Genomic DNA, 27,680 nt, shown 5'->3' on the forward strand with positions numbered 1-27,680 from the left:
AAAAAAAAAAAAAAAAAAAATATACAAAGCATATGCTATTTGCATAAAACTATGATATTAGAACAATTCCTCACTAGGGAGACTTGCCAAGATTCATTATAGAAACAATTACTGTATGCAGTGACTTATTAGACTTTGGAAACGCTGTATAGCCACAAGACTATCTTCACTCAACCCCAGGCTAAACTACTACAGTTCTAAGGTTGACCATGAAACCAGATCGATTTGAGCTCCAACAACATACTTCATCTCACTTTTATCTTTGGTGGCTGCACAGACCCTGTATACAAATTGATCCTATTGTTCTAATACCTAATACCTTTAATGTGCTTTGAGGGCCTTGGATAGTCATCAGTTTTGGGGATGGGGAAAGATATCTTTGTAAATAATGATAATGGCATATTTTATTCAGTGTGTTTTTCAGATTATTTCTGGTTTGGGGAAAGAAAAAATTTAATATTGCAGGACCATAGGTATTCTTTTTTTTTTCTTGTTTTGATCTGCTACTGTACTGTTTGCTAATCATATTCTTTATTAAATACTTGAAATAAGGCTAGTCCATAGTGACATATCCTATAAGTAAAATACACATAGTATTTTAAAGACTTAGTTAAAAAAAAAAAAAACAGTAAAATAGCTGAGTAGTAATTTTTATGAGATTGTATACATGCTGAAATCGTATTTTGAGTTTATTGGTTAAGTCTTCGTAATATTGACTTAATATTGGATCTCACCAGCTTTTTCTTTTTTTTTTTTAATGTGGCTTACTAGAAAATTTGAAAGTACTGTGGAACTTACATTGTGATGTGAATTGTTCTCTGTTATATAGCACTAAGCTACAGTATCATCACATTGGTAGTTTTGAACACACATTTATTTGTGTGTGTATGTGTGTGTATATCCCCGCTCTCTTTTTTATTGAAGTGTTGCCCAAAGAGGTGTATATAATTCTTTATATATGTGAGTGTCTTCTATGAGGAAGACTAAAGAAACCCAAATGTTTATTTTCCTTAGCATATATTTCAAATTAATTGTGCTTTTGAAAACTGTATTTTTTAAAATAAAATACTACTGGTATATGCTTATTCTTTAATCTTTACTTTGATGTACAACTTCACACTGATAGTTTTTTGTTTGTTTGTTTGTTTGTTTTTCTAAAGGGTGTCACCCAGGGAGATTATACTCCTATGGAAGACAGTGAAGAAACTTCTCAGTCTCTTCAAATAGATCTTGGACCCCTTCAGTCAGATCAGCAAACAACTTCATCCCAGGATGGTCAGGGCAAAGGAGATGATGTCATTGTTATTGACAGTGATGATGAAGAAGAGGATGATGATGACAATGACGGAGAACATGAGGTGAATTTGGTTTGAAATCATCTAACATTTTTAAACTCTTGGATGAAAATGCTCAAATCCTTGGGACTACTGAAGCGTGAACCAGTAAATTCTGATTCCCTGCCAGTATAGATTGTTTTCCTTTTCTTTTATCCTGATTGGCTCTAAAATTAGCATTTTACAGTGAAACAACATAGAGCAAGTGATAGAAAATCCCAGTCCTTTATTTGATTGCTAAGCTCTTTAGGATTTGTCCTCGATTAAACTTAATCTTAGATCTTATTGTTAAATGCTTGTATGATTTTAGTTGTAAGCTCTGAGGCTTCTGGAATTAAAAAGAAGAAACAGAATGGTATTTTCTTCTCTTGGAGCCCCATAGTTCATTTCAGAAATAGTTGATGTGTCATCCTCATTTTAAGAATATTTTGAGAGAAACTTATTTTAATTTGGGATTTAATTCTGTATGGCTTCTCATCTTAGATTTTTTTTCCTTAATAAAGCAGTTTTTCTTAAAAGCTTATGGTATAATTTTATTTTTTTCTTCTTCAACTCTACTATTTTAAATTGAACCACTTGACACTTTGAGTGCATTTAAGAGCTTTAATCTTTGAAAAAGGTCTCATGTACATTTAGAATTCAGAATTGATCATTATTGAACTAATTCATGGTAAGCATCACAGTTCTGTTATTTGGTGCCACAAGACTAACTCCCGTACCATTCTCAGGATAGCTCCTATTCCCGATCAATGCCGAGTCACTTAAATTTCTAAGTGTGGTGTCAAGATACACATAGCATGTGTGCTGTATCCTAGATCTTTATTTATACTTGGGAATTTTTCTACTAGGATTATGAGGAAGATGAGGAAGAAGATGATGATGATGAAGACGATACAGGGATGGGAGACGAGGGTGAAGACAGTAATGAAGGAACTGGTAGTGCAGATGGCAATGATGGATATGAAGTTGACGATGCTGAGGTGACTCTAGCTAGAAATTTGACCATTCTTTAAGAATTTGCTTGGAAGAGATTTACAGTTTTTCAAGGATATTGAAAGGCCTGTATTCTCAGAACAGCAAAACTTTTTGTACCTTTGATTGCTTTTTGGGTTTTTTGTGTGTGTGTGATTTACTTCATCTGTTGTTTGGTTTTTAAAGATAACTATTTGGACTTAAGCATCACAATTTTATATTTAGGGTGGTGATGGGACTGATCCTGGTACAGAAACAGAAGAAAGTATGGGTGGAGGTGAAAGTCATCAGAGAGCTGCTGATTCTCAAAACAGTGGTGAGATGATTTTAGTTACAGTTTTTTTTTTTTTTTCTTTTTTAAAATTCAGTGTTTCTAGTAATACATGGGGGTAATAAAACTTGCTTAGTAAATTGACAAGAGATTGGCTTTTACAGCTTTGTCACTATTAGTCTCTCAAAAAGTCTATTTATAACAGTAAGCTACTGTCATTGTATATTTTCTACTTCATTCTGATTGCTATAAGATTCGAACATTTTAAAATCTGTAAAGTATTATAAATGCCATGTATTTCTGCTGTTTTTCCTTTTTTATACGGAAAACTTTCATCGGACTCCTAACAGCAGTAGTAGCAGTTCATAACCAGAAGAGGTCAGTCTAATGAAGCCACATATTTCAAGTTTTGTGCATATTGGATCTTTGCAGTATTTTTTGCTTTTTCAATGGAAAAAAAATATGTTTATATGTAGATATATCTATCTATCTATATATATGTATTTGATCCAGTAAACCATACTTTGTGTTAAATGTACAGAAGAAAGAATACTACTTTTCCTTTCAGTATAGGCCCACTGAAAATTGGTAGTTAGTAAAAGTTTATGAAAATTGTAGAAAATGATTTTATTTTCAGATCAGTGTTTTTAAATGTGATTTAAAGAATTAGTGAGTATCTAGTAAAATATCCAAAGAGATCTGCTAGTGTAGTGGTTAAGACATTTGGCTGCTAACCAATATGTCAGTGGTTTGAACATGCCAGCTGTTCTACAGAAGAAAGATGGGGTCGATCTGCTTCCATAAAGATTGAAAGATTAAAGATTTCCTCTGAAACCCAATGGGGGTTGCTATGACTCAGCATTTTTTGAGTTTAATATCCTGATTTTAAAGATAACAGTACTAAGTGGTACAGGTAATAATCATTGAGGGTAATAGAGTAAAGCCATATATGTGTCCAGGAAGAAGTGCAACGGCAGTGTTCCTTAGAAGTAAGAATGGTTAGACATCATCTCATCTTGGTCATGTTGTCAGAAGGAACCAGTCTCTAGAGAAGGATATCATGCTTGGTAAAGTAGCAGGTCAATGAGAAAGGGGAGGACCCTCAACAAGGTAGACTGATGTAGTGGCTGCAGCATGGGCTCAAGCATAGCAAGGATTGTGAAGATGGCACAGGTCTGGGCAGTATTTCGTTCTGTTGTACATTGGGTCCCTATGAGTTGGAGCTGACTCAGTGGCACATAACAACAACATCTATATTTAGACTGATGAGAAAATGGTGTATCTAGGTTTCTGTGTAGGTTGGGTTTTTGAAGTATAAGTTATATATGTTCAATAAGAAAAAAGTTAATCATATAAAAGAGTAAAATTCTTAGGTGTTAAGGGAGATAAATATGTAGGGAGAGAGGGAGATTGATGCTATTTTGCCTTTGCATAATGACTTCTTGTTGTTGTTATTTGCCGTCGAGTCGGCCCTGACTCACTCATAGCGACCCCTCCTTGGGTTTCCGAGGCAGTATCACTACGAAAGTAGGATTGCCCAAACTTCCTTCCGAGGAGTGACTGGTGGGTGCATAATGACTTAGGTTTAATAAAACGTATTGTAAATAAACCATTTTTTGTGTCACATAGTTAGAATATAGAGAGGTGTTTTTTTTTGTTTTTTTTTGTCCTCTTGTGTTATCACTAAAAGTTAAGTCTGTTTAGGGCAAGTGTTTATAGCTTTTTTTTCCCTGGTACAGGGCATGTAATAGAATGCTCATGATATACTTGTTAGAGATTTCTTTGGTTAGGAGAAAGAAAGTAATAAAGCAAAGATAGGCCTTAGTGATGTAGATAAAATTCTGGATGAATTTGATACATGGCCAGTAGCTACTAAATGCATTTCTGAGCAACTTTACTTGTCTTGAATTATTTAGATCTTAAAATAAATTTGTGAGGTATAGGTACTGTGGTGAGTTTTAGTATAACAAAGAAGAATCTAAGACACAGAGAAATAACTTAACCATGTCACAGTTACTAAGTGTTAGAGCTAGGATCTAATTCAAGACCCCATACTTCTTAACTACTGAATTCTGTGTGATATCCTATTCAATTTTTCATGGTGGAAGACAGCTTCTGTTGTTTCTACCAAGTATGTAGACAACCCAGACAATTGAGGGACTGTTGAAATTTAAAACTTAGGAAAATCAAATTTAAAACTGTTACAAGGTTTCTCCCCAAACTCCTTCACCCTGTTTGGGGGTATTACAGTGAGACCCTGGTGGTCTGACCTTAAGGTAATTTGCCCATTTTAAGTATAGTAAGCGCCATTGTTTAGTAAATGTATATTTTATTATGTGTTGGGCTAAGTGCTTTATGTCCATTATTTGAAATCTTGAGAAAAACCTTACTTGTAGGTGGCATTTGCTTTATTACCAAAGAAATAGACTCAAAGAGGTGAAGGGACTTGCCCAAAGCCACACAGCTGGTAAATGTGGATGTCTACTATCTCTGGGTCCAAAGCCCATGTTTTTTTCATCAGACCTCACTATTTTTCTTCTGAAAATATTAGTAAGATAAATGTTTATAGTGGCAAGTTTTATACTTCTAAGGATTGTCCAAGTTGTTTTGTGGTAAACGTAACATTTCAAATTAAGCTTCTGTTTCCCTATAGGTGAAGGAAATACAGGTACTGCAGAGTCTTCTTATTCGCAGGAGATTTCTAGAGAACAGCAGCCATCATCAGCATGTGAAAGGCAGACCCCTCGAGCACCTCAGTCACCTAGACGCCCACCACATCCACTTCCCCCACGACTGACCATTCATGCTCCACCTCAAGAACTAGGACCACCAGTTCAGGTACTGGTCATTCAAAATGAACTTCGAAAAATCTTGGCTTTTTCTCCTTTTCTTTCCTTTGGATAATACATTTTATTCAAAAACTAAACAAATGTTTTAAATGTGGCGTATTTTTATGCAGTTATTTAAACTGAAACTATTCTTTAATTTCCTTTCTTTGAAATATAACCGTAATTTATTTTCATAAATGGGATAACCTTTAGAAATATAGGGCTTTCTAAAGGTTGAATATAAATTGGAATGATTATAGTCATGTTGTTGTTGTTATGTGCCGTCGCGTCAGCCCCAACTCATAGTGACCCCTCCTTGGGTTTACGAGGCAGTATCACTATGGAAGTAGATTGCCCAACCTTCCTTCTGAGCAGTGGCTGGTGGGTTTGAACCGCCAGCCTTCTGGTTAGCAGTCAAGTGCCTTAGGCACTATGCTACCAGAGCTCCTGATTATAGTCATAGCAACTAAAAATAAGGCCATTTTTTCTAGAGATTAAAATTGGAAAAGATTTTCTTGGATTTTAATTAAAATAAAATGTGTTTTAGCAGCTCAGCATCATCTGGTTTGTATTTTTCTTTCTCTAAGGTACACATTTTAAAAAAGTCTACCTTGCTTAATAGTTTTTTCCTCGTTTGTAAGTATGTGTATTAGTTTTTTCTTTTAAATGTAATGAAGAGGCTTGCATGCCTCTATGTGTAGCATTTCTTATATTAGGATTGAGTATCTCTTAATCATATGTTTTTGCAGAAACGGGAAAAAAAACAAGACTGTAGAGAATGTAGGAATCTATCTTGATTTTTTTTACTCTAACACATTTTTGCAGAAACAGGGAAAAAAAACAAGACTGTAAAAATCTACCTTGATTTTTTTACTCTAACATATTACATTGGACATTGACAACTATGAAAACACCATTGGTGAAGGTAACCTAATCTGAAAATATAAAGTCTTAAAGAATTGTGTATTTATCTTGCAAAATAAACACAACTCAGATGAGTTTATAATCATCTACACTAGGATGCAATTTATAAAAAGTCATTACTACTGTTTGAAATCTGAAGGATAACTCAGCTTTAAGATTGAAAGGCATCCTTGCTAACACTTAGATGTAAGGTGTAAAAATGGTGTGGGGTAGGCATCATCTGATCTCCTCTAACTTCACCAGTGGTAGAAGGATTAAGATCAACATCAATAGCACAAGGCTAATTCCTGTGAGGCGGTGGTCAAAAATGCCTCTAAGTTCCAAACTTTATGCCAATTCTGAAATCAGCTGTCCCTCCTCAAGGCATTCTCTGGTTCTCTGCTAGGTTCAGTAATTCTTTGTAGTGGCCACTCAGAACTCACACATAACTCATGATTATGGGGTTCATTGCAGAAGTAACAGGTTACGATTCAGGATAGAGTTCAACGCAGATAGAAACAACTCAGGATAGAGTTCTTTGATCAGGACAGCCTCTTCTCAGCAGTGCCCATAGGCACACTTCTCTGGTCCTTGGCCTCTTGGCCCTATAGTCCCTTGGCCTCTGCCCTGCTTGGACAAATATTACAGAGCTCTTTTAGCTCTGCTAATAAATGTCCATAGGCACTTCACTCTGCCAGCAAGCCTCCTTGACTGAAAGCACTCAATTTTCTCAATCCATGGATCAGTGAGGTCCACAAATAAGTACCTAGAGGCAACCCACTCTGCTAGCAAGGCTCCTGCCTGAAGGCATTCAGCTTTCTTCTTCTGTGGGCCTCACTGCACTGTGTTCTGCTGGGTCTGCTTCCACTGTTTCTCTGCTCCTGCATCTCGCCATCTCTGCAAAGTATTACAGCTCTCCGTCTCCTGAATTGAGGTTTAGCACAGGGATCTTGGGCCCAAAAGACATGGTCTACTCTGACTCTTCTTTCTTGATGATAGTAAGATTCCTCGCTTTCTAACTCTGGGGTGGCTCTAGCAAGATGGCAAAACTGACTAATCCCTGTGTTAGGGTTCCATAAAGCTTATTTGCGTGGCCCACCCCCCACAAGGGTGCCATGTACCTTATTTACATTATTAATAAGCAGTCCAATCCCCTTGTTGTGCCACAGGCACCTCACATTTGTGTAGTCCCAACCAGCCATTTAGTAGGAGTCATAAAGGCCAAGCTAGAAGGAAGGAACACACCATGAAATTAACTGTGCTATATAAACCAAACCAAAAAAACCAAACTCACTGCCGTAGAGTTGGTCCCAACTCATAGCGACCCCTCCTTGGGTTTCTGAGGAGGCATCTCTGCGGAAGTAGATTGCCCAACCTTCCTTCCAAGGAGTGGCTGGTGGGTTTGAACCACCAACCTTCTGGTTAGCAGTCAAATGCCTTAGGCACTATGCCACCAGAGCTCCTTGTACTACCTAAGGAGATAAGAATTAGTTTACATACAAATAAGATAAAGTCATAAATACCAATGGTTTTAATTTGAATCTGTATAATTAAGAATTTGCCACAAATAAAAATTGGTTTCTTTATTCTGAGATTAGTGGTAATTTTTCTAATTGTTCTGATGATTACAAATGTAACATTTTACTTATTTTATACATTTATTGATACCTGGAGTTTGTTTCTTTGCCTAATCCCTAAAATAAATGTAATTATTTTCTTGACACGCAGAGAATTCAGATGACCCGGAGGCAGTCTGTAGGCCGTGGCCTTCAGTTGACTCCAGGAATAGGTGGCATGGTAAGTTCTTATCTATCATGTATAAGTGATTCGTTTGTACAACAAATACATGTGTAGTACATACGCATTTTGTCATGCCTGTTTAGGTCCTGTTTTCTGTCTTTGTTTTAGCAGCAGCATTTTTTTGATGATGAAGACAGAACAGTTCCGAGTACCCCAACTCTTGTGGTGCCACATCGTACTGATGGATTTGCTGAAGCAATTCAGTAAGTTAAAGAAATGAAGCATATTGTATGACTGATCACATTCCTCCTGTTTCCCTATTTATTTATTAGTTGATTAACTCATTATTTGTTGAGTTCTCCACTGTGTGTGAAAGGATTAAGGATATATTATTGGGGAAAAATTTTTATAGAGGTGAATAAAATACAGTTGCTTCCATCAGGATTTTGAAATTTAAAGGCAGTGTAACAGTGCTAAAAAAGAACACAGACTTTAGAGTTAGAATGCCTGGGTTTAAAACTTAATTCTGCTGCTAGTGTTAATTACCTGCTAGAGGTCAGGCAGTCATGAAGTGATAATTTGTGGTATCAAACCAGGCAGTCTGTCTCTATAACATGTGTTACTTACATACTATACCATTTCTCTTGAAGGATGAAAAGTCTGCTGTAAGCAGAGTGTCCTAGTTACCTAGTGCCACTCTGACAAGAAATATACCACAAATGGGATGGCCTTAACAAACAGGAGTTTATTCTTACAATTTGGAGGCTTTAAGTCCAAGTTCAAAGTGCCAGGCTCTAGGAGCTGAGTGAAAGCCCCTCAACCTTGGGGTCCAACTCTGCCTCCTGCCACCAGCCCACTGGAGCTAAAGGCTTTTCTTCACTCAGACAGCTGCTGGCTGCTGAGGCTAAGAAGCCCCAAAGTTGACAAGTAAAAAGGAAGAGTCCCAATGTTACCAAGCCACATGGCAGGCCATTAACTTAAGTCCATTGTAAGTCCCAAGGTCGGCAGAGGATGGCAGGCTCTTGAGCAATGACACGGTTACCTACAGGGTCTGAGCATGCCGTAGGCAAAGACTATCCCCAGGGCTTCACCTTATATGCAGGAAGCAGACTACATCCCTAGGGCAGCTACTTAGCTGCTCCCAGTAGATTCTACCATGGAGTTGATTACCAGTCTCATCATGGGGAATACTGCATCCAGCTGCCTAGCCACTCAACCAACTCAAGCCAAGTTGACACACAAACATAACTACCACAATTTCATCTCTTGTCAACTTGTCATCTGTACAGATCTTCATTGAGTGGTATCTGTACAGATCTCCTCCACTGGGTGGCTCCAGTCCCTTAGTTCCTCTAAGTGGCAACCTCACTCCCTTGGCCTGGCGAGCCCCATTCCTCTCCCTCTTGGGCATGGCAGCCCTGCCCCCTCACTCTTGGGCAGCAGCTATAGCTCCATCCCACTGGCTCACATGAACGAGCACCCCCACAATCCAGAACCAAGTTGGTGGTGGTCCAACTCTTTGCAACCTAGGGGGCTGTAATCGTTCCACCTCTAAAGGCAATGGTCCTACCCTTTCAGGCTGAGGCAGTTCTGCTTCCATTTCCTTGGTCTCTGCTTCTGCCAATTAATGCTCAAGGACAACTCACTCCGCCAGGAATCTTATTGCCCCAAAGGACATTTAGCTTTCTTGCCTTGTGGTCTGGCCAAGCTGCTACTCCATTTCAAGCTGGTCTCTTCTACCAATTAATGCCTGAAGGCAACGCACTCCACCAGGAAGCCGCCTACCCATTGGCACCCGGCTTTCTCCTCTGTGGGCTGATATGCCTGTTGCTGTTTAATGCTAGTCTCTGGGCTCTGCTACTGCCATCTGTCATGCTGGTCTCTTGGCTGTCCTCCTGCTATCTCTTATGCTGGTCTCTTGACTCTGCTCCTGCTGTCTCATGCCATATGCCGGAGTCTCTGCCAGGGTTCTAGGGTCAAGGATGCACTCCACTCCTGTTTCCATATTTTAGGTAACTGTCAGAGCAGAACCCAACTGTCTTAGTATCATATTCTGTTCTGGTTACCTAGTGCTGCTCTGACAAGAATATACCACAAATGGGATGGCCTTAACAAACAGGAGTTTATTCCCTTACAGTTTGGGAGGCTAGAAGTGCAAGTTCAAAGTGCCATGCTCTAGGGGCTGAGTGAAAGCCCCTCAGCCTTGGGCTTCAGCTCTGCCTCCAGCTCCCAGCCCACTGAAGCCAGAGGCATCTCTTCACTCAGGCAGCTACTGGCTGCTGAAGCTAACAAGCCCAAGGTCGACAAATAAAATGGCACAGTCTCAATGTTACCAAACCACACGGTAGGCCATTCATTCAAGTCCACTGATGTCCCAAGGTCAGCAGAGCGTGGCAGGCTGCTGAATGACACGGCTACATTCAGGATTCAAGTATGCCATAAGCTAGAGACTATCCCCAAGGCTTCTCCTTATATACAGGAAGCAGACCACATCCCTAGGGCAGCTACTCAGCTGCTCACAGTAGATTCCATCATGGAGTTTGATTACCAGTCTCATCATGGGGAATACTACATCCACCTGCCCAGCCACTCATCCAGGCCCAGCCAAGTTGGCACAAACTTAACTATCACACAGAGCCAGTGATAAATTATTTTAGCTTGATGCACACATCAAAGTACACATGTTTAATTGTGACTGAATTAGTGGCTGATAATGGAATGTACTTGAAGATGAGAACATTTTCTACAAACTTGGGAAAAATGAATTGCTCTGGAACTGAGGTAGCATGTCATAAGAAACAGTTTTAAACTTGCTCAGTTGGTCAACCATAACACGACTTAGCTGTCAGGTTGAGGTGTCATCTCCTCCCTTCTGATAATCAGCCAGTCAGGAACTCACTCCAGTAAACACACTTCTGAGTACCAGCCAATCTACAGCATTCTCACTTGAATAACCATGCTTCTACAGATGTCAAACTCTTAAGCCTCAAAAAGCCAGTAATAACCTAAATTCCCTGCTTCCCAAAACCCTATATAAGGTTAGGAGTTGACTCTACTCAGTGGAAATATATTTGGCCAGCATAGCTTTTTGTTATTACAATAACGATAAATTCAACTTTGCCTTTTTATTTCAGATATTGAGTGGCGTTCTTAATATCTGACAAAGATAACACTGAAAAAGTTGAGTGAAGCCTTATCAACAGACAGCCATAAGTGCCTTCAGAAAATAGTTGGAATTTAATTTTTTTAGGTAACAGAGAGCTTTCCAAGATTGTGAGTGTGATAGTCAGGAAATCTGTGGCATAGCTCAGCAGAGGTCAAGGCTCTTCCTTAAGAGAATAATTGTGGAGGCAAGTTGAAAAATGGCCAATAAAAAGTAGTGTCTTAACTAAAGCAGTAATATTAAAATAGGAAAGAAATAGAGTAAAGAGTACCATAGAAGTATAATCCATAAACAGTAGTAACTGGCTAGCTAAGGGAGGATAGGGTAAGGAGTAGGCAGAGAGATATTACTGAGTTTTATATCCAAGATTATGAACAGGAGAATGGAAGATAGTATTAAGACAAGGAACACAAGAACAAACAAGTTTCTGGACATCTAGTAGTGGAATTTGTATAAACCTTGGAATTATCTTACGATCTCAGATAAATAATAGGCCAGAGAAGTGACAGTATTTATCCATGACTAAACTGTTAGTGCAAATTGAGACAAAATTTTGTCTTAAGACTTCATTCTCTTTCTGTGATGGCTCATGTTGAATTTTTTTTCCTCACCTTCACCCAAGTTAATGTGTGTCTATCCTCTAGCTACTGGTTTAACCTGCCTTTCCACTCACCCCTGGTAACCATCAAAGAGTATTTCTTTTAGTAAAACCCTTTTCTTGACTGTCTACAATAAATGTCTCATACAGTATTTTCCCTTTAGTGATTGATTAGTTTCACTCACCATAATGACCTCTAAGTTCATCCATGTTTTGAGATGCTTTGCATATTCATCATTGTTCTTTAATATTAGGAAGTATTCCATTGTGTTTATTGATCCATTCCTCAACTGATGGGCATTTAGGTTGTTGTTTCCATCTTTTTTGCTATTGTGGATTATATGATATTTCTATTTCCAGTTTTTTAAGGCAGTACCACACCATTTTCTGTAGTGGTTGCACCATTTTACAGTTCCACTAGCAGTGTATGAGCATTTCATTCTCTCCATACATACCCTCACCAGCATTTGTTGTTTTCTGTTTTCTTGAACTTTGCTATTAGTGTCACTGTGTATCTCGTTTTGGATTGTGAGCATTTCTTCATGTGTGTTAGCTACCCAAATTGTTCTTTGGTGAAGTGTCTATTCATGTCCTCTGCCCATTTTTCAGTTGGATTATTTGTCTTTGTTGTTAAATCGTTTAAGTTTTCTATCAATTTTTTAAGTTTTCTATAAATCTGTCTATTTATAGATTAGCCCTTTTTCTGTTGAATGGTTGCCAAAAATTTTTCCCAAGTCTGTTGGTATTCTTTTTACTCTTCTGATGAAATCTGTTGAAGTGTATAGTGTCTAATTTTTCAGAGGTCCTAGTCATATATATATTTTATCTTCTGATGTTTGTACATTTTTAGTTACAGTCAATAATGTATTTACTCCCTGGATTAATGCCCTTAAGTCTGCCCCTATTTTTTCTTGTATGGTTTTTATGGTTTTGGGTTTTACATTCAGGTCTTTGATCAGCTTGGGTTCGTTTTTTTATATGGTGTGAAATATGTGTCCTGTTTCATTTTTCTTTAAACGAATACCCAGTTTTGACAGCACTGTTTGTTAAAGAGACTATCTCTTCCCCACTTAAATAACTTTGGCATTTTTTCAGACATCAACTCTTCATCCATAGGTAGATGGATTTACTTCTGGGTTCTCAGTTCTGTTCCATTGGTCTATGTATCTGTCATTCTACCAGTACCAGGCTGGAAGTACCATGGCTATATAGTAGGTTAGGAGATCAAGGAATGTGAGGCCTCCTCCTTTGTTCTTTTGTAGTGCTTTATTTATCTAAGGTCTCTTATCTTTCCATATAAAGTTGATGATTAGTGTATTTCTATCTCTTTAAAGAAAGATGATGGAATCTGGATTGGTATTGCATTATATCTGTAGGTTTGCTTTGGGTAGGAACGATATTTTCATGATGTTAAATCTTCCTGTTCATGAGCATGGTATAGCATGTATATTTATGTACATTTCTTTTGGTTTTCTTGCAGTAATGTTTTGTAGTTTTCTTTGTATCGGTCTCTTATGTCTCTGGTTAGATTTATTCCTAAATACTTCATCTTTTGGGTGGTTATTGTAAATGGTATTGCTTTGCTGATTTCAGAGTTCTCTTCACTAGTGTAAAGGAATTCAACTGAATTTTATATGTTGATCTTGAACCCTGCCACTTTGCTGAAACTATCAATTTGGAAGGAAGACTTGGCAATCTCCTTCCATAAAGATTTACTGGAAACCCAAAGGGGGTCTCTGTGAGTGGGCATCAACTCGATGGCAGTGGCAGTAATTTTCCTACTGAATCTTTGGGATTTCCTATGTATGAGCTCATATCATCTGCAAATAGAGATAGTTTTACTTCTTCTTTGGCAATTTGGATGCCTTTTATTTCCCTTTCTTGCCTTATTGCTCTGATAAGGACTTCCAATAGAATATTAATAGGAATGATGATAAAGGACATCCTTGTCTGGTACCTGTTCCTAAGGGGAATGCTTTCAGTCTCTCCCCATGAGAATAATGTTTGCCATTGGTTTCGTATATATGCCCTTAATTATGTTGAGGAATTTCCCTTCTATTCCTAATTCATTCAGCATTTTTTTCAGGAATGGGTATTAGGTTCTTTTAAACGCCTTCTTTGCATGTATCGATATGATCGTGTGGTTGTTTTCCTTTGTTTTATCTATGTGATGAATTACGTTTTTTAATGTTAAACCATACTTGTATACCTGGTATGTATCACACACTTGATCATGATGTATTATTTTTTTGATAATGTTGTTGGAGTCTGTTGGTTAAGATTTTGTTCAGAATTTTACATCTATGTTTATGGAGGGATATTGGTCTATAATTTTCTTTTTTTCATGGTGTCTTTGCCTGGCTTTGGTATGCATTTCCTCCTTTTCTGTATTCTGGATTAGTTTGAGTAGTATTGATGTTAGCTTTTCTATGAATGATAAAACTTACCAGTGAAGCCATCTAGACCCAGACTTTTTATTGGTAGTTTTTTTATGACCTATTCATTTATTTCTTTACTTAACAGGTCCATTCAGATTTTCTGCCTCAATCTATATTAGTTTAGGTAGGTATAGTGTGTTTCAAGAAATCTGTTCATTCTTCTAAATTTTGAAGTTTCCAAATACAGGAATTCATGATCCAAACTAAACCAAATCCACTACCATTGAGTTGATTCCAACTCATAGTGAGGCTTTTTTTGACAGTAGAACTGCCGCAAAAGGTGTCCAAGACTATAAATTTTTCTTCCGTAGAATGGCTGGTGGCTTCAAACTGCCATCCTTTTGGTTAGCAGCCAAATACTTTACAGTTCTTTATAGTATACTGATATTATCTTTTTTATTTCTGTTGTGATGACACACATTTCATTTCTTATAAATGTTATTTGCATCTTTTTGCTGTTGCTGTTAAATTAGCTTATGGATTTGGTGAAAAAAGACAAAGAGAAAAAATACTTGCTGGTGGTTTGTCAAAACAAACCAAACACTGCTGTCGAGTTGAATCCAACTTATAGCGACCCCTCTGGGTTTCCAAGGCAGTATCGCTACGGAAGTGGATTGCCCAACCTTCCTTCGAAGGAGTGACTAGTGGGTTTGAACCGCCAGCCTTCTGATTAGCAGTCAAATGTCTTAGGCACTGTGCCACCAGAGCTCCAAGTGGTTTGTTATAGTTTTGTTAATCTTTTCGAAGAACCAACTTTTAGTCTTATTGATTCTTTCTACAGTTTTTCTGTTTCATTTATTTCTGCTTGAATCTTTATTATTTCTTTTCTTCTGGTGACTATAGGCTTATTTTGCTGCTTTTTTTCCCTAATTGTTGGAGATATTGGGTTAAGGTATTGATTTTGGCTTTTTTTTTTTCTTTTTTGATATGTGTGCCTTTATTGCTATAAATTGCTTTCTGAATGGTGCTTTTGCTGTGTCCCAGAGATTTTGGCATATTTTGTTTTCATTCTCATTTGATTCAGAAAATTTTTAATTTCATTTATTTATTTATTTTCTTACCCAGTAGTTTTTCAGCAGAGTGTTATTCTATTTCCATGTTTGCTTTTTTTTCTGTCGAGTTCTAATATAGCATTGTGATCTGAGAAGATGCTTTGCAATATTTCAGTGTTTTTAAATTTATTGAGCCTTGCTATGTGCCTTAATATATGGTCTATTCTGGCTAATGTTACATGTGTGCTGGAGAAGAATGTATATTATACTGTTGTTGGGTAGAAGTGCTCTATTTATGTCTATAAGGTCAAGTTGGTTGATTGTATTGTTTAGTTCTGTGTCATTGTTAAGTTTCTTTCTAGTTCTATACTTCATTAAAAGTGCTGTATTAAAGTTTCTTACTATTATTGTGCACTTGTCTATTTCTCTTTTCAATTCTATAAAAGTTTGATTTCTGTATTTTGGGGCTCTTTCATTGGATGTATAGATATTTATTACAGTTATATCTCCTCTTGTTCAGTTGATCCTTTAATCATTGTATGATTTCCTTCCTTGGTGGTTTTATCTGAAAGTCTGTGTAATCAGAAAGTAATATTGCCACCCTTGCACTTTTTTGATTTTTAGTTTGCTTGCTATATTTTTCCAACTTTTGATTTTCAATGTATTTTTGTCTTTGTGTCTAAGTTGTATCTCTTATAGACAGCATATTAATTAATAAGTTACAGTTTTTATCTATTCTTCAACTCTTTGTCTCTTGATTGGTGCATTTAATCCATTTACGTTCTTTGTAATTATTGACAAGTATGAATTTATTGCTTTCATTTTCTTATGTGTTTTTTTGTGGTGTTGCTCATTTTTTTTTTCCATATAATTTTCTGTGCTGAACTTCTGCTTAAGAATTTTTTTTAATGTTTCCTTCATTGCTGCTGTTTTAGTATTTGCTAAATATTATCCCTTTCCTCTTTTTTATTTGATGAGAATGTATATTAGTTTTCTTTGAAGTTATCCTGTGATGTATTATTTTCTTCCCATATTTAAAGCAATCTGTTCTGTCTCAAAATCATCTTGACTTCCTCTCCATTTGAAAGTTCTGTAGCTAACACTGTCTATTTCCTGGTTTTGGTTTGCAGTTCTCCTTGTTTAGAAATTGACATCTCTGGTTCCCTGTTGTCAGTTTTGTAAATTTATTTTACTTTACATGCATCTATATCTGGCTTGGTTTCTGAGTTATGTCATGTGTGTTTAGTCATTGGTTGTTATCTGCTGTTGTTGGTTCTCTGTCTTGAAGGACTCTATTTAGCACGTCTTGTAAAGTTGGTCTTACTTTTACAGATTCCCTAATTTCTGTTTATCAAAAAATGTCCTGTTTTGCCATCATATTTGAGGGACAGTTTTTCTGGGTATATAATTGCTTGGCAGATTTTTTGGTTCATGGTTTTATATATGTCATCTCATTGCCTTCTTGCCTGCATGGTTTCTGCCAAGAAATCAGAGCTTAGTATTACTGGTTGCCCTTTGTAGGTATCTTCTTATTTCTCCTGAACTGCTTTCAGGATTCTTGCTTTGTCTTTGGTTTTAGAAAGTTTGATAAAGTATGTCTTGGTGATTTTTAAGTGAGGACTGTCCTGTTTGGGAATCGTTGAACTTTTTGAATGTCTATCTTATCTTTCATCATATTAGGGAGGTTCTCTTCTGATTATTGAATTCTGGTCATACGTAGATTATTCCTATAGACAGTGTCCCATGTAAATCTTTTTTTTTATTTTATTTTTTCTGATTGTTCACTTAACAAAATAATATTGAGAGATTTGTCTTCAATCTCACTACTTCTGTCTTCCATTGATACAGTTCTACTTCTTTGCCATTTCGTTGTGTCATGTATTTCTGAAATCTTAGAATTAGTCTTCTATATTTCTATTTGTTGTTTTTGTATGATTTCTAATTTTTCATTTATTTTGTCAGTTCTTAATATTGTTTTCCTTAATTCTTGCAGAGTTTTATCTATGTTTTACTTGATTTTGTCAGTATTGTCCTTGATCTGTCTCACAATCTGTTGAAGGTACCTAAATATAATTATTTTGAATTCCTTATCACGTTGTTCCAGTGCCACATCTTCCTTGGGGAGGTTTTCTGGCTCTGTATTTTAGGCCGTTGTTTATACTGCTGCAAAAAGGGCATGGAGGCAGCATCTTCTGACATGTTCTAACTTCACAAGAGGGAGACAGAATCACCATCAGCAGCCCAAGGCTTATTCCTGTTAGGCCAGACATGACACCAACCATCCTCTAACCTTTTTTGCCAATTCTGACACCACTTATCTGTACCTCAGAACTCACTACTTCTCTGCTGGGTTCAATAATTCATTACAGTGGCCACACAGAACTCACAGACAATACTCAAAATTATGGGGGGTTTATTAGGGAAGTAACAGGCTGTAATTCAGGTGCAGGAACATGTACAAGATACAGTTCTTAGATCAGGACAGTCTCCCCTCTGCTGTGCCTTTAGGCATGCCTCTCAGCCTGGCCCCTGCTCTGCTTGGCCAAGTGTTAACAAAGCTTTTTAGCTCTACCAATAGATATACCTATATGCACCCCACTCTGCCAGCAGGACTCTTGCCCAGTGGCACTCAGCTTCCTCGCTCTGTGGGCTAGGTAAGCCTACCACTCTGTCTCATGCTTCTTGGTTCTACTGCCACCGTCTCTGTGCCAGGTATCTCTGCCAAGGAGGTCCAATGCAGGGATATCAGGTCCAAGAGTACGCTCCACTTCACCTCCAGCTCTTCTCTCTTGATGGCAGTGAGAGCCCCCTCTCTAGGAAGACTCATTTTAAGCCTGGCAGAGTGAGAGAAGTAACCAGTCCCAACATCAGAGTACTACATACCTTATATGCATGGTCTCATCCAGTAATCTAGTGGGAGTTACAAAGACTATGGCTAGAAAAGCCGTATCAGGTAATTCACTGCACCACAACTGCTTTATTGTCTTTGTTTGAACTGGGATTGTCACTTGTCTCCAAGACATTGTGATGTTGTTATTGTATTTAATTGGTAATTGTATGTTGATGTGATTTACCCAGGGTTTTTTTGGTTTTTTTTTTTAATTTTTATTTTATTTTGATTTGGGTGAAAGTTTACAGAGCAAATTCATCTTCCGTTAGCAGTTCACATACACTTTGTCTTAGGACATTGACTGCAATCTCCCACAATGCAACAGCTCCTTTTCCACTTCCTCCCCATAGTTACCTCTTTCCTGTATCCTTCCCTCCCATATACTCTTGCTCACTGAGCTGTCTTCCTGTGCATACACAGTCCTTCTATTCTCCCATGATTGATCTCTCCATGGAGTGGATCTACCAAATGTAAATGTTAGCTCATATGCCTATCTTGTCTTTGGCTGGAAGCTACAAGAGTGGGTTCAATTCCAGACTTGAAGGGCAGCTAGGGGCCATAGTCTCAGAGGTTCTGCCAGGCTCTATCAGACCAGCAAAACTGCCCCCCCCCTTTTTTTTAATGATTTTGAGTTTTGTTCCACATTATTCTCCCATTCTATCAGGATCTCCTACATAGATTGCCCTCCAACTTGTTAACAGTGGTAGCCAAGCACCATCTAGTTCTTCTGGTCTCATAGTCATATAGACTGAGGATTGCATGGTATACCAGTTCCTTGGACTAATTGTTTCCATGTGTCTTTAGTTTTCTTTGTTGTTCTTTGCTCTGGACGAGGAGAAGCCCATTGTTGCATACAGATGGCCACTTGCAAGCTTTTAAGATCCCAGTCACTACTCGCCAAAGTAGGATGTGGAACAATGTTTTTGTGTAGTGTGTTATGCCAGTTAAGCTTGATGTCCCCTGGGACTATGGTCCCAAACCCACAGGTCCAACTGCTTGCTCCCTCTGGGTAGCTGTCTGTGACCCAGAAGTGACTATAACCTTGTCCCTTGTGAGCTCTGCTATATACCTAGAAATTCTTGTTGTTGTTGTTGTTATGTGCCGTCGAGTCGGACCCGACTCATAGCAACCCCTCCTTGGGTTTCTGAGGCAGTATCACTACGGAAGTAGATTGCTCCATTTCCTTCCGAGGAGTGGCTGGTGGGTTTGAACCACCGGCCTTCTGGTTAGCAGTCAAGTGCCTTAGCCACTACACTACCAGAGCTCCTGAGAATGTAAAAATACACTTGTAGAAACATTGTGTGCCAATCCTGTACACGGTCATGTGCACATTCCCCCTTGCGTAGACATACCTAATAGTTCAGCCTATCCACCTATCTGTCCACCTGTAGATCAGTGTTTGCCATCACTGACAATGCAGTACTGTATGTGTAGAAGGATTCATCTTTGCTTTATTTTTTAATTTTTGGGTTTTTTTTAGTTTATATATCTGAGTGAGTGGGGCTAGTGTGCTAATCTGTTTGCTAGTTTGACAGCAGTTAGGCATTCACCCCCTGTCTTCTGGTGGGTGTGATAGAGGATGAAAATGTGTGCACAGTTCTCTGTTTGCTATTCACGTGGAACAGTTGAGAGCAGATTGGGCCAATATTGGCTGCCATTTATCGTTGAGCAGTGTAGTATAGTAAATTACATAATGTGGCTTTTCTAGCCATAAGTCTTTGTAAACTCCATGTGGAATTTGCCATGAGCAACTGAGTAGCTTCTGATTGTTAATGTTATCCCCATGGGGTATTTCTGTTGAGAGTGACAGAAAACAATCTTCTGGAAGTGTTCTTTTTCTCAGGTGTATAGAATTCTGATGTTGGGATTGGTTAGTTTGACCACTCTGCCAGGCTTAAAGGGAGCCCTGTTAGAGGCAGAAGGAGTCTTTCTGACTGCTGGCTGAAAAAGACGTGCTGCCGATAGAAACACACTCCTGAAAGACATGCACATTGCTGAGTGAGAGATGTTAGAGACGTGCTGCTGAGAGAAACATGAGAGACGTGCACTGCTAAGAGAGAGATGTGAGAAACACACTGCTGAGAGAGAGACTGCTGTCTGCAAAGTGAGATGGCTGGTTGCAAGAGACTGAGTGCATTTCTGAACTTGAGTTGTAGCCTGTTGCTTCCCTAATAAACCCCATAATCTGAGTTATGTGTGGCCACTGCAGCGAATTATCGAACCCAGCTGAGAGGTGATGGGTGCTGCAGGAGGAATGAAGGAGGTCAGAAGATGTGGCCTCCCTGCCCCTTTGGCAATCAGTTAGTGCAGAATCAGAATCAGGTAGTGTCCTTGCTCATTGGGTGGAGCTGTAGGAGATACAGATGTGATTGGGTTGTGTAACTGTGGTGGTTGTCTTTTGCTGGATGGGACAAAAAAAAAAAAAAATCGAAGACGAGAATAAAAACAAACAGCATAAACAAACAACAACCACAGAAAGAAAAAAGAAGGATAAAGAGAAAAAGAAACAAAATCTGGGGAGAAGGAAAAAAGAAAAGAAAGAGACTACTTTGAAAAAATGCAAAAAGAAAAGCAAGGATGAGAAGAATTATAAGAGGAATAAGGAAAAAGAACAAGATCCAGGGAAGAGAAAGAAAAGGAAAAATGAAATAAAAATGGAAGGAAAGAAAAAGAATCTCTTAAAAATAAAAGAGAAATCTTAAGGGGATATGGCACCTAGATCGTGTTACTACTGGATGAGCAGGTGGCAGGGAGCAGTGTACATAGTTCCAGAAGGCCTAAAAGGGTGCTGGAGGCAGGGCATCTGGTCCCAGAAGAAGTTCCTGCTGTTTCAAAAAGCATCTTGGGACAGGACCCCTATTTCCAGAAGTAGTTCCTGCTGGCCCAAAAGGCAGGTGGGAGCAGGGCACCTGATAGAAAACTAGCTCTACCTACCCAGCAGGCACTGGGGACAGAGTACCCGATCCCAGATGAAATTCCTGCTGATCCAGAGGATGTCTCGGGGGACAAGGAGTCTTTTCCTAGAATACAGTGCTGCTGTCCCAGAAGGCAGCTTGGAGCAGAGTGCCTGGTGCTGGAACCAGTTCCTGCCTGTCCAGAAAGGCAGCTGGTGTTAGGATGCCCCATCTGGATGGAATTCCTGCTGATCCAGAAGGTGGTGGGCATGGGAGAGGGCCACACTTCCGTTGACTGGGAGGGTGTGGTATACAAGGGGAGTATTGCACCATTTTAGTCACCAGCCATTAGTGTGGATGTCCATGCATTCCTTGGTATGCAGAGCCTATTGTCAGATTGCTATCCCAACCGGAACGCCACTTGCAAATATTCAAAATGGCTATGCAGTCAGGGCAGTTGACAGTCTACAACTCCGTTTGTCTCCTTATTTCCTTATTTGCCGTTGTATTTATTCCACTAATTAATAGTTCCCTTCCAAGGTGAGGGTTCCAGGATTATCATATGCATCTGTTTCAGTTGGTTTCTTGTTTCTTTGTTGAAAAGGATCTGTGTAGCTTGTCTGCCTATTCCATCTCTGTAGAAGTCTCCCTCATTTTGAATTTCAGTTACTTTCAGTATGCCTATTTGGAGATGTCTAGTAGATAAGAGTGAAGTGTGAGCCATAGTTCAGGAGAGCTAGAAATTAACTTATATCTAAACCACAGATGATTTTTATTATGCTATTCATTGAAAGCTGATATTTTGAAAAAAATTTTTTTTTTTTTTTTTTTCTTTCCTTCCTTCCTCCCTCCCTCCCTCCCCCCCCTCCTGTCTTAATACATTTAATGTTGAGGCTTTGTCTTGGTACCTGTTGATATACAGGTTTGGCTCCCAGCAGCAGACCCTCAACATCCTACCCTGGAGTCTCTTTATAAAGTAGCATCTCTCCCAGCAGGACTACTTCCCTGCTCTGCAAACTACTTTCTTCAATGCAGGAAGAGATCAGTTTTTCTGTCCCAGAAACAGCCCTTCCAGTCTATGCATCCCATCTGAAGAGGCCACTCAGATAGTTGAGGCTGGTGTGCCACAGCCACACACAGTCTGCCTTGCCAGCCAACTGGCCACCGACCACACAGGCCATTTTAATCTCTTGCCCACACAGGTGCTGCAGGGCTTATAGAGCACTGTAGGCATAGGGGTTGTGCTTCCCTCACTCAGATAAAATAAGTCTGCCTGCACATGTGCCTTTTTTTTTTTTTTTTAAACTTTCTGTTGTAATTTGGGTGAAAATTTATAGAGCAAATTTGTTTTCCATTCAACAGTTCATACACATTTTGTTTCATAACATTGATTGCAGTCCCCACAACATAATAGTTCTCTTCCTACTTCCTTTCTATGGGTTACCTTTACCTTTTCCCTTTGTCCCTCTTCCTGTGCATTCCTGCCTTTTGAACTTTCTCCCTGCACATGTGCTGCCCTTCTGATCTCCCATGGTTGATTGTCTTCAGGAGTGTACCTACTTGGTGTAATTGTTCACCTTTTAGGCCTATCTATTGTTTGGATGAAAGTTAAGCCATGGGAGTAAGTTCAATTCCAGGACTAAGGGGCCACAGTCTTAGGAGTTTCACCAATCTCTGTCAGGCAGTAAGCCCGGTCTTTTTAATGATTTTGAGCTTTGTTCCATATTTTTCTCCTACCCTATCCAGGACCTCCTATTTCAGTCTCTTTCCAGAGAGTGGTTAACAGTGGTAGCCAGGTACCATCTTGTTCTTCTGGCCTCACGATCACATAGGCTGAAGTTCCCATGGTCCACTAGTCCCTTGGACTAATTGTTTCCATGCGTCTTTGATTTTCTTCACTCTTCTTTGCTCCAGATGAGGAAAAAGCAGTTGTTACATCGTAAATGGCTGTTCATAAGGTTTTAAGACCCCAGGCACTACTCACCAATGTATATGTAGAGCAGTGTTTTTGTGTATTGTATGTTATGCCAGGTGAACTTGATATCCCCTGAGACCATGGTCTCTAGCTTGACCCTCTGCCTGACCCTCCACCCATCTTCAGTGCACTGTACTTGGATACAAATCCACTGTTCTACGTCCTGGCCACAAATTGCCCCAGAACAAATACACAGTTTTAGTTGTTTCTTTTTTGTTTACAATGACTTCTTAACCATGCTTAAGATGTTTATTATATAAATCTGATCAAAAGTAACATTTTCAGACAATTGAATGAGGGTGAATGAGGCCAAAATTCACTTTTGGAGATGTCACAAGATATGTGTGATGTATGCATGGGTGCTGTATGCCAGAACTTTTCAGCATAATTTTGTCATTTTGGACTGTTATTTTGTATGCATGCTTTATTTATATGGACATGCCATTTGTGAGGAAAAAATACAATAAACAGAGTAAATTTAAATTTTATATTAAATTAATTTTTATTCATTTAGCTCCCCACAAGTTGCTGGTGTTCCTAGATTCCGGTTTGGACCACCTGAAGATATGCCACAAACTAGTTCCAGTCACTCTGATCTTGGCCAGCTTGCTTCTCAAGGAGGTAATAAATAGCTAAATAAAGCCATGGATTGCTTAGATTTGCATGTAGTATTTATTAAGCTTTTGTAACATATTTTCAGGAAACAACACATGAGTATAAATATAAAAAAAGTCATAATATACATATACTTACTAAACAGTAGGAGCTCTGGTTGCATAGTGGCTAAAGCATTTGGCTGCTAGCCGAAAAGGCTGGTGGTTCAGACTCACAGCCACTCCATGGGAGAAAGATGAGGCAGTCTCCCTCCGTAAAAATTTGCAGTCTTGGGAACTAGAATTATGGGGCAGTTCTGCTCTATTTAAAGTTTTGCTGTGAGTTGGAACTGACTTGATGACAATGGGTTTTTGTTGTTGTTTTTTTAATTGCATACTACTTAATCTACAAATCTTATCTTTCCAACAAAGTTCAGAGTTCTTTGGTCATAGGACAGGATTTTACATTTGTATCCGTTCTGGCTCCTTGTATATAGTATTGTATGTGCTGTAAGAAATAACTGTTGAACCAATAAACATACATAGGGACTACAAGGTATCCCTCGGTGGTGTAAAACAGTTAAGTGCTCAGCTACTAGCTGAAAGATAGGCTGGGTGAATACATTCTGGAGGCAACTTAGAGGAAAGACTTAGCAATCTACTGGGTCATAGCCTATGCCCAGTTTTACTCTGAAACACCTGTGTTTGCCATGAGTCAAAATCAGCTGAAAAGCAACTAGTTAAAAGTTGTTGGAAGGAATGCAGCATGTTTTCTGTTCACAGTTTGGTATTTGTAATTGTTCCAAGCTAAATGTATAAAACTAGTTAGAAGAAAAAACCATTATTAAAAATAAGAAAAAAATGATAAAAATATGTGAAAGTAATAAAATGATTTCCAAGTTAAATCCATACATGTGTAATCTTTCTAAGAAGCTGTCTGGCATTTTGTATGTAAAGAGAGTACACATAGTACTTCTGTAAAAAGCTCAAGACAAAAAATAAATCTGTAGCTTTCATTAGGGTCACATAATATGTCATGTTTCCTGGTATTTAGGAGGTTCATTTTAATATGGCAGGCTTCTGCCGATAAGAAATTGTGAGTTGATTCCATATCATTTCCAAATTTTATGTGACATTGTATTAATAGGGCAATTCATCAATGTGGGAGTCAGAATTAGGCTTAAGTTGGAATGCCACCTACTTAGTAGCTTTGTGACCTTGGGAAAGTTTATTAGCCTCTTAAAGAACTTTAGTTTCTTTAAACCTAAAAGAGGGATAATACTATATTTCAGTTTTGGTGAGGAATAGAATCTAATAAATTGAGTACTCAATATATAAAGTTAACTTGTATGAAACTATAAAAGCAGTGTTTTTAGCTAACTTTCAAGGGTGCTTTAATTAATATTAGGAAGCATAACATTTGCTTAAGGAGCTCTGGTGGTGCAGTGCCTGAGGCATTTGACTGCTAACCAGAAGATTGGTGGTTCAAAACCACCAGCCATTCTATGGAAGGAAGATGGGGCAATCTACTTCCATAAAGATTTACCACCTCAGAAACCCAATGGGGGTCGCTATGAGTCAAAGTCTACTTGATGACAGTGTATTTGGCTTTTTGGTTTTGACATTTGCTTAAATTATATTAAAAGTTTGAGACATTGAATTTTGCTTGATGGACTAATTAAGTTATGGACTTCAACAAAGTTGTAGATCTCAGGTAATTTTCTTCTTTCAGATCACCAAGGATGTTGCAGATTTATGTTCTTCCAGACATTAATATTCAGCATTTTCTTTAGGTTTAGGAATGTATGAAACACCCCTCTTCCTAGCTCATGAAGAAGAGTCTGGTGGCCGAAGTGTTCCCACCACTCCTCTACAAGTAGCAGCCCCGGGTAGGTATCAAAGGCAGATTTATGGATTTGTGTTTCATTGGTAAGATGGGAACCTATGAGATATTGTCTGGCTAAAAATTGGAACAACTGCAAACTTAAATTTTAATTGTTTTTCTTGTTTTATTTTTGAAGTGACTGTATTTACTGAGAGTGCTACTTCTGATGCTTCAGAACATGCCTCTCAGTCTGTCCCAATGGTGACAACATCCACTGGCACTTTATCCACAACAAATGAAACAGCAGCAGGTGATGATGGAGATGAAGTATTTGTAGAGGCAGAATCTGAAGGGTAAGTGTTTACTATGTAAATTTACATTTTACGTGTTTTTATTTAAGTCAGGAAACAGTCCATTCAGCTGTTTTTCCGATAGTATCCTATTAAATACATAAACCAAGCCATTTATTTTGAAAAACTAATTTTCCACCTAATAATATATTTTAGAACTTAAAGATTTTATACATATTATCTGTGTTAATTTGTTACAGTTGAGAAGCCAGTAACAGATGAGACAATATTCATGCTCATCTAAATTTGGAATAAGTCCAGTATTTATTGTCTTCACAGTAAAACAAACTCACCTATACTATTCCCTCATTCCAGGTAACTTGTGCTCTGTGCCTGTTGAATACCAGATATATCAGTATTGTAGAAGACAAAATTTTAGAAACAGTTATCTCCCTGAAAATTCCATGATACATTCTAGGACAAAGTATTTCTTTAAAAGCATTGATATTGTTCCATTAAAGTTGCTCCTTGAACTTTTTCTCCGCCAAAGAAGCTTTTTGGTGAAAATTAGGAATATTAGGAAATGACTCATTTTCCATTTAGTAGTGGACTTTCATGTAATCCTCAGTATTTATGTGTGTTTTGACTTTGGTGTCTGAGAAAGTGGCTTCATAAAAATTAGAGATTTTTGTAGTAGTTTTCAACACAGGTACATTTTCAACTCATCAGTTTTAAAGAGAGCTTAACAAAAGTATTTCATGAAAAATCATCTGCATGTTTTAAGTCAAAGGAAGTGGAGTAATTTAATGGAAAGAACCAGTGGTCTTGGAGGTTTGTTTTTTTAACTTTTAAGAGTAGAACATAATTCTTCATAAAATGAGAAAGTCGGGCTATACTGCATGGTTAAAAGCTAGAAGTATCCACCAAATTTCCTAGGTAGAATTCAAGAACTGTACTTAATGACACTTTTGTAGAATAATTGCAGGCCAGCTCCTGGATATAAGGGGGAAAAGCAGGTCTGTTGTTACTCTTCCAACACCAGACCAAAAACCAAACATGCTGCCATTGAGTTAATTCCTATTCTTAGCAACCCTATAGGACAGAGTGGAACTCTGCCCCATGGATTTCCAAACTGTAAATCTTTACAGAGCAGACTGCTTCATCTTTCTCCTACAGAGTGCCTGGTGGGTTTGAACCACTTACCTTTTGGTTAGTAGTGGAATTAACCGCTATACCACTGGAGCTCCTTTCTCTAACACAGTACTACATAATTTGACAGAAGCTCTGGTGGCATAGTGCCTAAAGCATTTGACTGCTATCCAGAAGCCTGGTGGACCCTATTGAGAATACTGGCTGCCACTAATCACATACCATATATGCAGTTGATTTTACATAAGTCATTTATAATCTGAACACTATTTCTGGGAAATATTATCTCCATTTTACTAATGAGAGCATTCAGGCTGAGACCCGGTTAAAATAACTAGCTTAGGGTTTACCACTGGTAACAGACACTGGTAACAGACACTGTGTGACTCCAATCTGAAATTCTTTACACTTCACTAGCACTTTTCAACTTCAGGACAGTCATTGGTAGATCTCTCTCAGGTAAGTTGTTTGCTGATACTTGGACTAAGGTTTATAAATGTAGAAACTGGAGCAGATGCAGATTATTCTTGTACTTTTATGTCTCTCACTTGCTTTTTGATACACTTTCTTCAGTGAGAGAAAGATGGAGTTGTAGCCATTGAGCCAGGAATTTCACATACCCATAGCTTATCCCATCTGGGCTAGAGCCCATTGTGAGTTACTGATATATTATTAATAATTATGACTTGTTACTTAGTAATCTGTTGTCTATAAAAATTGTGTGGGGATTTATCAAAATCTGGATAATACACCTCCTATGAGTCTCAAGAATGAAAATTCTTTCTCATAGGGGGAAGAAAATAATAGCAAAAAAAAAAAAAAAAA

At 38.2% G+C, this 27,680-nt stretch overlaps 1 protein-coding gene across 1 annotated transcript in view; it reads left to right on the forward strand.

The window, feature by feature from the left end:
- Window positions 1-27,680, forward strand: part of TPR (translocated promoter region, nuclear basket protein) — a 91,298-nt gene that overhangs the window by 54,266 nt on the left and 9,352 nt on the right. The window contains exons 40-48 of the mRNA XM_007953143.1: window positions 1,161-1,358; window positions 2,183-2,314; window positions 2,532-2,622; window positions 5,231-5,415; window positions 8,037-8,105; window positions 8,217-8,311; window positions 23,513-23,619; window positions 25,385-25,480; window positions 25,613-25,769. Coding sequence (XP_007951334.1) covers window positions 1,161-1,358; window positions 2,183-2,314; window positions 2,532-2,622; window positions 5,231-5,415; window positions 8,037-8,105; window positions 8,217-8,311; window positions 23,513-23,619; window positions 25,385-25,480; window positions 25,613-25,769 — 1,130 coding nt within the window. The remainder of the gene's footprint in view (window positions 1-1,160; window positions 1,359-2,182; window positions 2,315-2,531; window positions 2,623-5,230; window positions 5,416-8,036; window positions 8,106-8,216; window positions 8,312-23,512; window positions 23,620-25,384; window positions 25,481-25,612; window positions 25,770-27,680) is intronic.

The sequence above is a fragment of the Orycteropus afer genome, unplaced genomic scaffold (assembly GCF_000298275.1).
Source record: "Orycteropus afer afer isolate SDZICR_OR568_19922 unplaced genomic scaffold, OryAfe1.0 scaffold00373, whole genome shotgun sequence".
In the NCBI taxonomy this organism is placed as follows: Eukaryota; Metazoa; Chordata; class Mammalia; order Tubulidentata; family Orycteropodidae; genus Orycteropus; species Orycteropus afer.